General features: G+C 41.2%; 1 protein-coding gene across 50 annotated transcripts in view; it reads left to right on the forward strand.

The window, feature by feature from the left end:
- Window positions 1-133: 133 nt before the first annotated feature.
- The window catches only part of LOC145949131 (longitudinals lacking protein, isoforms A/B/D/L-like), a 236,757-nt gene continuing 223,726 nt past the window's right edge, over window positions 134-13,164 (forward strand). For 24 of the 50 annotated variants that reach the window (XM_083058920.1, XM_083058917.1, XM_083058922.1 and 21 more), the window contains exons 1-6: window positions 136-290; window positions 5,311-5,511; window positions 6,551-6,939; window positions 7,056-7,302; window positions 7,581-7,758; window positions 9,647-9,793. In XM_083058920.1, coding sequence (XP_082915046.1) covers window positions 5,338-5,511; window positions 6,551-6,939; window positions 7,056-7,302; window positions 7,581-7,758; window positions 9,647-9,793 — 1,135 coding nt within the window. In that variant the 5' untranslated portion in view covers window positions 136-290; window positions 5,311-5,337. Of the gene's footprint in view, window positions 291-3,125; window positions 3,251-4,423; window positions 4,583-4,740; window positions 5,217-5,310; window positions 5,512-6,550; window positions 6,940-7,055; window positions 7,303-7,580; window positions 7,759-9,646; window positions 9,794-13,164 lie in introns of those variants that run through there. The other 26 variants (XM_083058946.1, XM_083058950.1, XM_083058954.1 and 23 more) reach the window with 7 other exon arrangements.

The raw sequence follows: 13,164 nt of genomic DNA on the forward strand, positions 1-13,164 counted from the left end.
TCTCCTTTCGCTCCCACTCCCGCTCGCCGCTCGATGCGCAGAAGACGCGTTCACGCGTTCTGCGCCGCGTCTGGGGGCGCTACGTCACGGGGCGAATCGTTTCCGTGCGCGTCCGGTGTTATCTTCCCGCAGAAACTCCATCGATCGAAGCGAAGAACGAAGCCGCGTAGCGCGGGCACGGCCATTGTGTAAAAAGGACCCATGACGCTCGGATAGTGCGCGCTGAGGAGCGGACGCGTAGTCTCCCCAAGTTCGTCCTCTTGTGATATTTAGACTGTGCCAATATTTAGGTGAGTAGACGAAGACTTGACTTCTTTTTTCGCTCGCTTCACGCGTCCATCGTAAACCGTTGTAAAAGTTCCCCGCGGAAAATCAGGTCGCGTTCTCACGCCGCCATGCCGCGTCCCCGCGTTCTCACGTACGTCGTCGACGGGGAAAATCCTGCACCTAGGTAAACGCGTCGTCCGTGAATGTTCGTCAACGCGGTCGCGAAAATCGTCGTCCGAATCGGAATTTTCCCGAACTTTTTCGAGGACTTTTCGCCATCTTGTCTCCGCCGCGAGAACGCTAGGTCGGCCATTACGTATCGAGAGATTTTAGGCCGGTTCGTGACGTCGAGCGATGACGCGGTCCAATTTCTACGACGACGTTCGCCTGTCGGCGAAAATCATCGTTTGCCTCTCTCGTCTATCTATCTCGGACGTGTTTAATGCGTGGAAATCGAGATCCGTATGTATAAGCTTTAGACTTGGCATGAGTGAGAAACAACGACGGAGGTTATTGCACTTTAAACGGCATATTTTCTAATAAAAAATAACGCTCTCGGCTTCCTCGGTTTCGCGAGCATCGCGAATGTTCCATCGGCTTTAAAAGCCCTTCGGATAAATGAAAAATGCCGTCTCCTGTTACGCTAGGGTGAGGGCGATATGAAATTTAAAATGGAACGAAATGCATGGGTTTATATTTGTGATTTAGATTAAAATCCGAGCGCGTAACATTACATCGTTTAATATAACAAATTTGTAAATATACAGCTCCGGCAAATTAAAGCGGACGCGCAATATTACGCTTATAACGATGCGAGTTTGTGTACGATGATTGTTTGCAAATTTCGTGATAATTTCGCGGCGGTTTTCTTTAATTGGGCAACAACGAGTTCGGTTCGAGAGTGAGAGAGAGTGTATCGGTTTTTGTTACATAACATAATCCTATTATCGCGTTGCGCGATTATCTGCGGTCGCGTCGTTACCGCAGTACTGTTTGTTATATTATTCGTCCCTAATTTGTGGCTGCATTTCGTACCGTGTTATCGCATATTCGAGAGGAATTGCATTTCGTCGAAACGAAAACCAATAGAAAAGTGATTGAGGTCGCGCGTATAAGAGAGAGATTCGGGAAAGCGTCGGCCATGACGCCTGTTAAATGCATAACGCGAGATGAAAAGCCGGGGAGAAGGAACGTCCGCCATGATTATTCGACGTGAAATTTCTAGATATTAACATAATCATGCTAGCGCGTGAAATTAATGTTTTAACAGCGAGCGATTTAACGGTGAGATTTCATAGATATTAAGTTGGCTCGAACGAATTTTTTCAACCTTTTCTTTTCATAATTGTTTGTTTTGATCATCGGAATGTGATAAGCGTCGAGGATTGGAATTACGTAAAAGAACGCGATACGAAATTCGATGCAAAAGGGCATGTAATTCCTTGACAGGTAGCGTGTTTTTATGCGTTCTTTATTGCGACAATTTATTTTGACACGCCATTCGATGTTTGAGATTTATTGCGCGATCAGATTCCGACCTGCCTTTATTTACTTTTGAGATTAAAATAAACAGTGGAATAAATGATATCGGTTCAAACAGAAAAACGGTAAAAACAGAATCGAGCTGTTTCGTAAGAAATTTTAACAAACAATGAATTTTATATTAATTATATTAATTAATTATATCAATAAAAATGCCGCATTTCGTTTTGAAACAAAATTTCCAAATTTTTTTGCATCTATTACCATTATACAAATAATAATTTAATACTTAAAAAATATTATAGATGAGAGAAATATATATAAAATATAAATCAAATATTAAAAATTTTAGAAATTATCTGCTTGTATGTATAATTTATTTGTTATTTATTTTAGAATCATTCTTTATATTCCTAAGAATTAATAGTTCTTTTGAGTCGAACAGTTAGCAGACAGAAAACACAATCAAAATATAAAATACCTTTAGAGTGTATATAACTGGATTTTAATATACATTATTTTCATTATTAGCTTGATGTTCTCTGCAATCGTATCTCTGCAATCAATCATCCAATTATAGAATTTATAAAACCGTAACGCAAAGCTACATACATAGCTTTGATATATTATTAGTGCGAATTTTTAATTAATAATTAAATAGATTCCTTGCAAATATAGTGGTCAATTAACTTTTAGCTTATTCGAAGTATTAGGAAGATGATTGCCTATCGTATTGCTTTTTCATTGCATATATAATCTTATAATATACATTGCTATATAAGCATCATAACATAAAATAAATGAGATAGTTTTATAAATGGCAAAATTGCAATTTTGCGGCGTGATAAAGTTAAATCGAGAACGATTATAAATTCTCACATTAAACTTATTTTAAGCAAATTTCTGAAATATAAATTTCGAGTTTTTTCAACCAAAATTAATTCGAAAAAAATAAGTACTATTGAAAATTGATCTGATCATTATAATTGAGATTTTATTTAATTACTTTTGCACTCGATATCCAATTGGAAAATTTATTACGTGTCCAAGGATCTTTAAAGAAATTCTAGAAATTTTGTTCACGAAATTTTTTCTCTTTGTAATACCCAATACATTCCGAGTATTTCCGAGTCATTAAAAAAACGCAAGAAACTCGCAATTTTGCTGGCGATCAACATATTTACGTATTTCGGCTTCGTTGGCGTCTCAATGCTATTCTCAATCACGTCGCAATAGCGAAATTTCCGTGCGGCGCGCATGCGCGTTGTTTTCCTGTTTTTCCTTGCTCGTTCCGGGACGCGTCTTGCTCCGGTTTGCGTAAAATACGCCTGCGCCCTCTGAAGGCGGCCGCGGCGGCGAAGCTAAAAGGCGTTGAGCTACGCCATAGTTGAAAAGGACAGCGCACGAGGCGGACGCCGGGGTCTGGATGTTCCACGCTGTTTTACACTTTTCACCGACTCCATTGCTGTGATATTAGATTCTTTTATATCTTCCTTATTAGGTGAGTGAGCTCGGCATTAATCGCGCGCGCGAACGACCCGGTGCGCGTCGTCTTCTACTCGGAAAAAATTACGCGACGAAATAATCGGGGCGACATGGCGCGGCGGGCGGTTCCACGAGATGGCGAGTGTTTTTTGGGAGAGATGGGAAACGGTTGCGTCGTCGCGATCCGCATCGTTGTTCGTCGTGGGGTAACGGAAGGTGAGATGCGAATTTCCCGCGTGAATTAGCGGCCGTTTGCGAGATTTCAGTGCCCTATTGTCCAGACGCGACGCATGAAACGCGGGGAATTCGGTCGTCGTCGCGAGAATGAATGCGCGCGCGCGCTCGCCCACCCGAGATCGATCGCCGTGGTTTTCCTCCGCGAGCTTTTCACTCGCATCGCCATTTTGTCCCGGGCACGACCTCACCAACCGCCATATTGCCGATCCACGTCTCTCGACTTCGATGCGGTTTCCTGGGATATGTCTCGCGGGGCGAGAGAGGCGTCTCTCGCGTCGTCGCACGACGATTTCCCCTTCTAGCGTTTTTTTCTCTCGCTCTCGCGCCGGCTTATCTTTTTCGCTCTGTCGACAATAGATCGGTTCTTTGCGGCTCGACACTCGGCATTTTTTATTTTATTTTTTTTTGTCCATCTATCCAACTTTAAGCATATGTATATATATCTATCTCTTTTTAGTGTACATTAGGAAGTTTAGCTACAGAGAACAAATTGCGCGAAATTAAAGACTATTCCGATATACTTTACTAGATATAAAAAAATTTATAATGCACGTAACGTGAATTAGATTTTCGATAATGGTACACAACGTATATTTGAATATATCTATGCATGCAATCGAAAAAATCATCTGTCAATTTGTTTCGTGCGCACACGTTGCCGCTCGATACATCGTCTGACGTAACGCGCTCTCTTGCGCGAGATAACAATATAAATAGATTATGCAATCGCATGTAGGCCGAGAAGCGATGACTGTCTCTCTCTCTTTCTCTTTCTCTCACGATGGCCATATCTCCTCGCGGTACTTTGCGACTGCGTACCTCGCTCGATTTCCCCTACACTGCAGACATGTCCAGTTCTCTCCCAGTATTCCCCACCAGGTCGCGAGCTGCGTGATCGATTTTCCGTATTTATTACGCGCCGCTAATATAAATCGTGCGCTGACGTAAATCGAGTTAGACCTGTTCCGATTTTATTTACTCGCGTCTCGGGCGGTGACGCGAGAACCGCTGATACGTCATGATGAAAATGCGCGAACGATCGTGATTTGCCGAATCGTTTCTTACGGTGAAACGTTTTGCAACAAGTTCCAAGTAGCGGCTATAGCTTCAGGTACATATTTTTGATACATTTTGTACCTTTCTTATTAAATTATAATTTTTTATGGGTTACGCTTTCATCATCAACGTAGCGTTTTTACGATTTCCGATTAGAAATTCGCGAGACTTGTTTTTCCTCGACAAAAAAAATTGACCTGGACGAGACGGTGCCAGCAGTAGCCGCCCCTGGGTCCCAGGGGCCTCCGTCGTTGTTGCGCAAGTTGTGCGCGCAGCCCGGACGTCGCAGCTGCGCGTGCGCGGTGCTTGCGCGTCCTCCTGCATCATCCCCACCAAGTAGCAGTCCGTTACCGTTACGAGACACGCACAAAGGCCAGAAGAACGATCTGACCGACGCGCTTGCATCGCACACGGCCATTTTGGAAGCTTCGGTGCTTCGTTGCGGAGCTTTCGTCTTTGTCGTCCTCCCGCGAGAGCCGCGTGCCAAGAGGAGAAAGAACGGGAGAGGGATCGTTTAACCGGAAGTCGAAAGGCGTACTTTCTCGGGTACGTCGTCCGGCTCGATGTGCGCGATAATAATCGGTCGCGGGAGGACGAGATAGCGTCGGGTCCGTCGGTCGATCGATAGAACGTAAGGAGATACAGACGAGGAGAGAGAGAGAGAGAGAGAACAGCTTCATTTCACACTCGTATGTTATCCGGTTCTTGTGTTCGTTCGTTTATTTGTCGATTCGTTTGTTTATTGGCAATATCTTATCTGTTTTTTGTTTTCCATCTGCGCAGAAACGAGGAAACGAAGCCAGAACTACCATGGAGGACGACCAGCAGTTCTGTCTCAGGTGGAACAACCACCAAAGTACGCTCATACAAAACTTCGACACACTCCTCGAAAGCGGAACGCTGGTCGACTGCACCTTGGCGGCGGAGGGGAAAACTCTCAAGGCCCATAAAGTTGTCCTCTCCGCGTGCAGTCCATACTTTGAGGTGAGTGAATCACATTCTATTTATCATTATCTAATCCTATGATACATCCTATTTTCTAGAGTATAGTTTTAAAAAGGCATAATTTTTCAAAGATGTGTGTTAGCTGAATTCTCTCTTTTATATTTTATATTAATCTGAAACAAGTTAATTGATGTAATTTATGGAGGAAAATTCTATTTGTTTTTGCTTATATTTTTCTGCCATAATAATTAGTAGAGTGATATTTGTATTCGATGATAGAAGTATAGTTGCAATAGTATTTAAAAAGCAATGTTTACAGTTTTATTAAAAATCATGCTTGTAAATTTTATCAGTTATTAGCGAGAATGAGAATTAAAATTGAAGGAGTTATGGCATGAGATAATTGTGCCTCTATCAAATTATAATTTTGTGCCATGAAGCTTTTCCGGTTGCTTCTTTGTCCCGTTGGCACCGTTGGGTTAGATCAATACGAAATATGTTGGTAGGGAGTGAGATAGATTGTTGAGAAGCGTTGGGAGGGAGGGAGAGAGTCTCAAGTTGAAACAAGATGGCCGTGCTTGTTGCCTGGGCAGGAGTGTATAGTGTGTGGAGAGGGGAAGGTGGGGAGCCAAAGCCTGTGTAGCCCCCTCCTAGGTTTCCTCTTGATCAATACAGGGAAAGCAAGATGGCTGATTTCCAGGGCACTTGCCCTGGGATTTTATCCTGATATGGGTGGGGATGCAGAGATGCTATTGCAGTAATTGAATATCATGAAAATTTAATATTGTACTTGAATCTACAGTTTCAGAGAGAGATAGCGCTTTTATTCTACGCTTTATACTTTGCATTATATAATATGAGACTAACGCTTTCTTCCAAATAAGTTATTTGGTTTATAATATACATATATTTTATAAATAATATTTAAATTTGCATTTACATTTGTTTTTGCATATTCATGTCTTATAATACAAAGAGTTACTAGGATAATTTTGTGTCTAAAACTATAAACTTTGAAATTATTATATAACGCATAATGAATATTTTGATTGAAAGAATACGTATTTTTATGTTACAGTGCCTCCTCAGCGAACACTATGACAAGCACCCAGTCTTCATACTCAAAGATGTTAAATTCAAGGAACTTAAGGCGATGATGGATTATATGTATAGGGGGGAAGTCAACATTTCCCAAGACCAATTGGCAGCACTCCTCAAAGCCGCTGAGTCTTTGCAAATTAAGGGCCTTTCGGAAAGTAAAACGGCTGGTAGTAGTAAGACAGAGTCCAGACCACAGAAAACCGTCTCACAACCGACAGCACCATCGTTAGACATTCCACACGCGTCTTCCGGTCTGACGATAGAAAAGAATAAAGTTCCTAGGCAAAGTATGACGCAACAAGCTCCTGTGGGGGATTTACCGGAAGATACGGCTAGTCCTCCAGGATCGAAGAGGCTCTGCTCGAGGTGAATATTTCAAGAAAATATGGTTTTATTGTATAGTAATTTTTATATCTGAATATAAATTTTTCTTATTTTTGAAACATTTGTAATAATCGTTCGTTTTTTTTCCCTCTATCAAGCAGAGAAGGCTCACAAAGTCCAACCTTGAGAAAAAGAAACAGGTTTCGAAGAAGAAGTTTGGGCGAAGATAATACGATAGACAACCAAGATGCATCGAATTCCAGCGACATGCCTCAACAAATGAGTGTACCAGCGCTTGGAATCGCGCCCGTGGCAGACGAAAAAGTACACGCAGATCCGACAGACTCTCTCGGCAGGTCAGCTTTGATGACGCAGTTGACGAAACCCGCCGACGAGATGTTACAGGTAAAGTGTTACGAATACATCTGTTTATCCTTCTCTTTTTCTTTCTCTTTATCGCGCACGCGTGCCAACGTTCTAGTAGAGGCTGTCGCCAAAAGCGCGGTTTCTTTCGCTTCGTTGGTAAAGAAAAATTCGTACTTTATCCTACTGCTTTGGCTTTATCCACATTGCAGTGTGGAAACGGTGTGAAACATATTTTTTTTCTTTTTATTGCCAACTTAATTTCTCACGTAAAAATAGCTCTTTTACCGTCACTTTTAACATATCTTAATATTCTGTAGCTGCCACTCGAAAAGCCCGAGCCAAACGATAGTCTCATCGAGCCAAAGTCTGAATACCTAGAGGAATCTGAGGAATGCGTCGAAGACCTGACGCTGGACGACGATATGAACGATCTAAATGACATGGAGCAGGACAACAATCGAGCTGGACCATCTCACGACTCCGCCCAACACCCCGGTAAGTCTGCAATTCTTTTCATTATTACAATTCTTTATTATAATTTTTTTTTGTTTTATCGTAGCGGAATACAGGGTTTATTTATCTCAATTAGACAAAATACAAATTGTAATGACGTGCGTTTAAACTTGTGCATCGCTAAACTGCGTACCGCGTCTAAGAGTATGGAGAATATACATACAGCGGATAATATTACATTCTCTATGAAATTTCATGCTCTGGAGAGAGTCAACGACAGTAGCGAATCTTCGATCCAAAAAACTTATTTGGATCGAAGCGGAGCTTAACGTCTAGTACAGTGATTGGACAGTGATTCTTGAACATGAGTCGCGATAATAATTGCCAGTCGTGATAAATCGCGTTTCTCGGTTGCTCGTAAATAGGGAAGGGCTTATGTGTTGAACGAATGAATAGTTTTGGTGTCGCGAAGTCGTTTCGTTGTTTTGTTTGTTATCTGTTAAATACGGGACGTGTAACAAATTGGCCGACACTAGCTTGGGTTTCCTCGTTGCAGGTGGGGGGGCGGGAGCGCGGTCTCGGTCGAGAGGGAATTTGGGTAGTGGTGATGGTGGTGCCCTATGGGCTTCCCATTTCCTCGAATGTAAAAAAGTGCCAAACATGCGGCGGCCGCGCCCGGACGTTGACGTAGGCGCGTTGCTTAAATCACTGGCAAGCAAGCAGGGCAGAAAGTATAGCTTAGACTCGGTTAAAATGTCCCTGGAGGCAATATTGCAACAGGGCGTTAGCACCACTCAGGCATCCGAGATGTACGGCATTAATCGCTCAACACTGCAGTTCTATTTGAAAAAATTGAACGTCGTCAGAAGGAGATGGAGGCAACAACCTGCTAGTACCCCGGTCCAGCCTAGACAGACTTAGTGTACGCACGCGAGTATTGTAGTGTCACACGCATCATACTACTCTTCTACGTCGAGTCTGATTAGCCAAGATTGTCAGTATTAATAGTCGCCGTGTAATTTCGCCGTGTTATTTCGTTTGCAATATTGGAGACTGATAAAAATTCGGGATTTTCTTAGATCGTTCGCTTAAATCGAACATGCTTCGTAGAATACATGCACATTGCTGACAGATGTTCTTCCTTTCTTCGTATTTTGACGTTAAATTTACTCTGGAATCGAAACTCACCGACAAGAATCACTTCCAAATTGTTTTAACAATAATTCAACGATATGTGAGTCGAAGTAAGGCGAGCGACACGTACAAAGTATTCGAATTTTAAATAGTCAAACTATCAGTATTATTTATCTGTTAAGTGTTACGTGTAGACTAAGTGTAGATTGTTTAGTTTGTGTGATTGCGATCTATACGTGTGTATGCGAGAATGTGCGCGAATATGACAAACTGCGGGACGGATGTATATGTTATTTCGCGTAATTTGCCAAATACTTACTTGTTGTAACGAACCGTGAATATAGAGGGTCGATTAGGAGTGTGTTGTATAATATAAATGTATCTTACGCACTCCCACTGTATAAGGGATCATTGTGCGACTTTTCGATCGTGAAGCCCTGTGTTTCGCTGCGTAATTTCTTGGTCGGTCTTACATATGTCCTAAAATATTTTTGTTCCCCTTTAAAAGAGTTTATGTGAATAAAGTACCCTTCATATGTATATTCCTAGGATGTAATATTTTTTACGGACACGTTAATTATAAATCATTTGAGATTCTTAAATAAGGATCTCGAATGATTCACAACTTAATCTTTATTCTATTTACTTGTATCGCGACAAAGCTGATTCTCGTTTACGGTTTTATCAAATAACGATGCATTTTCTGCCGTAACTGCATCGTATCGCGCAAGAAACAAACATTTATCTTCAATTTCACAATGAGACTTATCGAAGTATTGGTTGTTTTTTATTTTAGCAAGCCTTGCCGCGTGGCACGTCACTGGTGACCGAAGTAACGCGGGCGGTGTCGTGGGCTCAGGTGCAGGGGGTGGTCCGGGGGACGAGGTGTTTCTAACAGCTCAGGAGGTCGCACAACAACAACAGGCTCAGCGCGACTCACAAGGTAGGCTCATCCTCGCCATTTTCCAACTGTCTCCGACTCCCGTAACAATAGGCACTCGTAATTGGTCCAACTCGCTAAAACTTGGAGCACGTTTGTTATGCGAACATCTCAACGTGAGAATAATCTTCACAATGGTGAAATGCAAATTTGAAACAAAGTTATAATTAGTCGAGTATAAATATACGTATAATACGCGTACTTCTTTGAATGCGCTCTCGGGAACGTAGAAAATTTCGAAACGTGATATGTATCTTTTTAACGTGGCGGAAACCGACAATGGGCTCATTCACAAGCTAGTACGCTTCTAAAAGTTTCAATAACGTGTACACAGCGAGTAACACGCATCTGTGTGTGTATGTGTGTGCGCGCGCGTAATTATATGTGCCTATTGCGCAGGTGGGACGGAGCTTATTTTTCTTTCGCTGTCGATAACGTGGTTCAACCTAGATTCCGGTGCGTTCAAGTGTAGCACGGTCTCTGAAAGAGCTTTTTATTTTCTATCAGGGCATGTAGAGCTTTTCCGTTACAATTCTTAAGTTCTTTATGTATATCTCTTTCTATCTTTTTCCTTTCTTAACGTAGCGTCGCGACGCGAAGTTTGACGTAAGACGAGTCACGCTCGCGCGCGCCCTCCTTTTTTTTTTATTATATCAGCATCGCTTTTCTATAATTGATATACGGTATTCGTTTGGTGACGACGTCGACTCGTCTTTGTTAGCCTCGCAACGCGCAACGCTGCGGCCTCTCTCTCCTCCGAAAGGAGTTCGACGGTGCGAAGAGGACAGCCTGCAATTTGACAGGCGGGAACACACGAGACCTAATCTCTCGTGTCAATTTTGCGTATAAAAAAAAAGCCGCGAAATGAATAATAACTAACTGTACCTTATTTCCGGATGATAGGCGACGTTGCGCGACGTGATAACTGTATTATTAAAACAGTAGATAATATATAAAATTCCCTTGGACCGCGAAAAATCTTTTATCGTTTTTTTATGTAAATGCATCCATAATGAAAAAGTTCTGAAGAGAGAAAGAGGGAGAGAGAACGCGAGAGAGAGAGGAGGGAGGGGGGACGAGAACGAGAAAGTAAGAATGCGGAATATAAGAATACATGGATCATAAAATTTTTTATTATTTAATTTATTAGTTAATTCGGTTCGCATAAAACAGCGTCGACCATCATTATTCGCGTTTTTTGAAACTTTCGATTTCTTGTGAATGCAACACGATGCTTGAATAATGATATAATTGATTTGTGATTGTTATATAGTTGATAAAAATAAAAGTTAATAAAAATAGTTTAAAAATAATTGAATATGGAATCTCGACGGAATAATTTGAAACGTGTGAATAAAGGATCAATAGGTAGATTAACAGGTAGATAAGCAAGTAGATCTCTCTCGATGGTCTCTATCTTCATAACCCATCCATTTCGTTGACGTTTATGAATTTTTACAGAATTGACGTCCGCGTCATATGATTAATCTAACGATAAAAATATATTCGACGATTGTTGTTTTTACGGTCTCATAGAACGGCGAATCTTGAAACTTAAAACTCGCAATTTTATATTCGAATTTCGTTCGCAAAGCGGGAAAAAATTTCGATGCGCATCCGGTTAACGTTATTTCCCTGTTGCTATGGGAAATTGAAGCCGAGGCAACGTGAGAATTTCTCGGCGGGTAGCAATATAACGGGATCTCGTCCAGTCGGTGTATGAGTCATGCCGTTTCGACTCCAATCGACTCGTTCTATGTTCTTCGAGAAATTTGACGCTGCACGAGAAATAACTTCAGCGTGCTATATTTCGGCGGTGTTAGCTACTGTCGTCGATCGTTTTACGCTGATCCTCGGCTCGGACAACTCGAAAGTGGCCGTTCTATTTAACGCAGCCTTTGCAGACACTCGACTATTGAGTGACATCGTCACGTAAATTTTTAGCAATGCTTGCTACATATAATTAAAACTTGATTTTTTTTTACATATTTATCGATTACGCAATTTTCGCACGCGATAACGAATACGCGATAATTTATGAAATATGATCTTTTAGCAGGATTTATTTTGCACAATATTTTTATTATACACTTTGATATAAATGATTTGCGTTACTCGCGTTTGCCGAAGTGTCACTTCAGGGAGATAAGATTATAGAAAATAATAAAACCATCCGTTATGATTTATACCGATGACCCAGATTTATCGCGTATAAGGGCATTGAACCGTATATCAAGGCGATGATATATACACATTACATAACAATAAAATCATTGCAGTACCAAAGAAAAATCATTTCGATACGCGACTGTTTCTTCGGGAGATATAATAGAACTTTCTATAATATCGTTCCGCGAATACACAATTGTTATAACGAGTATTAAACTGATTACAAAATGTAATATCTGTAATTTTGTATCTATATAGCGAATGATAGATTCATGAATAAATTTATCTGATGAAAAATAAGAAATAGATCAAAATTAGTTTGGATTAAATATATTCAGGCGGAAAAAAATAAAGATTAAAAGTAGGTTAATTTGTTCTCCGCGTAAAATTTTCCGCCTATGCGTGAAAGAAGTTGGCTCTAGATGAAACCATAAAATAGAAGGATTTTTGCGAATCGTCTTAGTTTGGCAACGTGTGTCGAGACGACGAGCCAGCTGCGGACTCGTCGCGTTGCTTGCATCTGCCAATCTGCGACAGCTGCGCATTAGGCAGCAGATGATGCAGACCGGATGCCGATTGACCCAGGTGGCCAAGCGGAAATCGTGTGTATCGTCTGTCCGGCCTTAGTCCTTCGCGATTCGAGAAACAAGCATTGTATATAATTCGGTGGAAAATCGAAAATCTGTTCCGCGCTATTTGCAACAAGCAGTATCTTCGCAAATCGAGAGACGAAATTGAACTCGCAATCAGACGACATGATAATGGTTTTTCATGACTAGATAGCTGTAATTGACGCGATTAACGAGGTCATTTGATTTCACAATTCCCGTTAAAGTAACCTCATTATTTTGAGACGCGATAAAAAAAAAGACTAAGATGGATGAAGATGGGACATTGAGAGAGAAAAGGGGAATGATGCAAAAAATCGAAGTTAATTTTTATTATTAAGATTAGCTTAGACAAGAGCAGGTTTTTTTAAAGCACGATCGCGCGAATTTTCGTTTTTTTTAAAATCGTCTTCTAGCGTTATATGATCGCCCTAACGAGGTGATCCAACGTGGGAGTCAAGGTAATTTCGGAGAGAGAGGAGCGATCTCTCTGTCAATGCTAGCGTTACTAAATTTAAAGCTCGAATTCACCTCGCGATCGCGTAGTTTCTGACGTTTAATACTGATGATAATTTTCTTTCGCGATATATACTTATT

Source organism: Prenolepis imparis, unplaced genomic scaffold (assembly GCF_030444845.1).
Source record: "Prenolepis imparis isolate NDT839.2.m4 unplaced genomic scaffold, iyPreImpa1.0 SCAF_2, whole genome shotgun sequence".
NCBI lineage: Eukaryota > Metazoa > Arthropoda > Insecta > Hymenoptera > Formicidae > Prenolepis > Prenolepis imparis.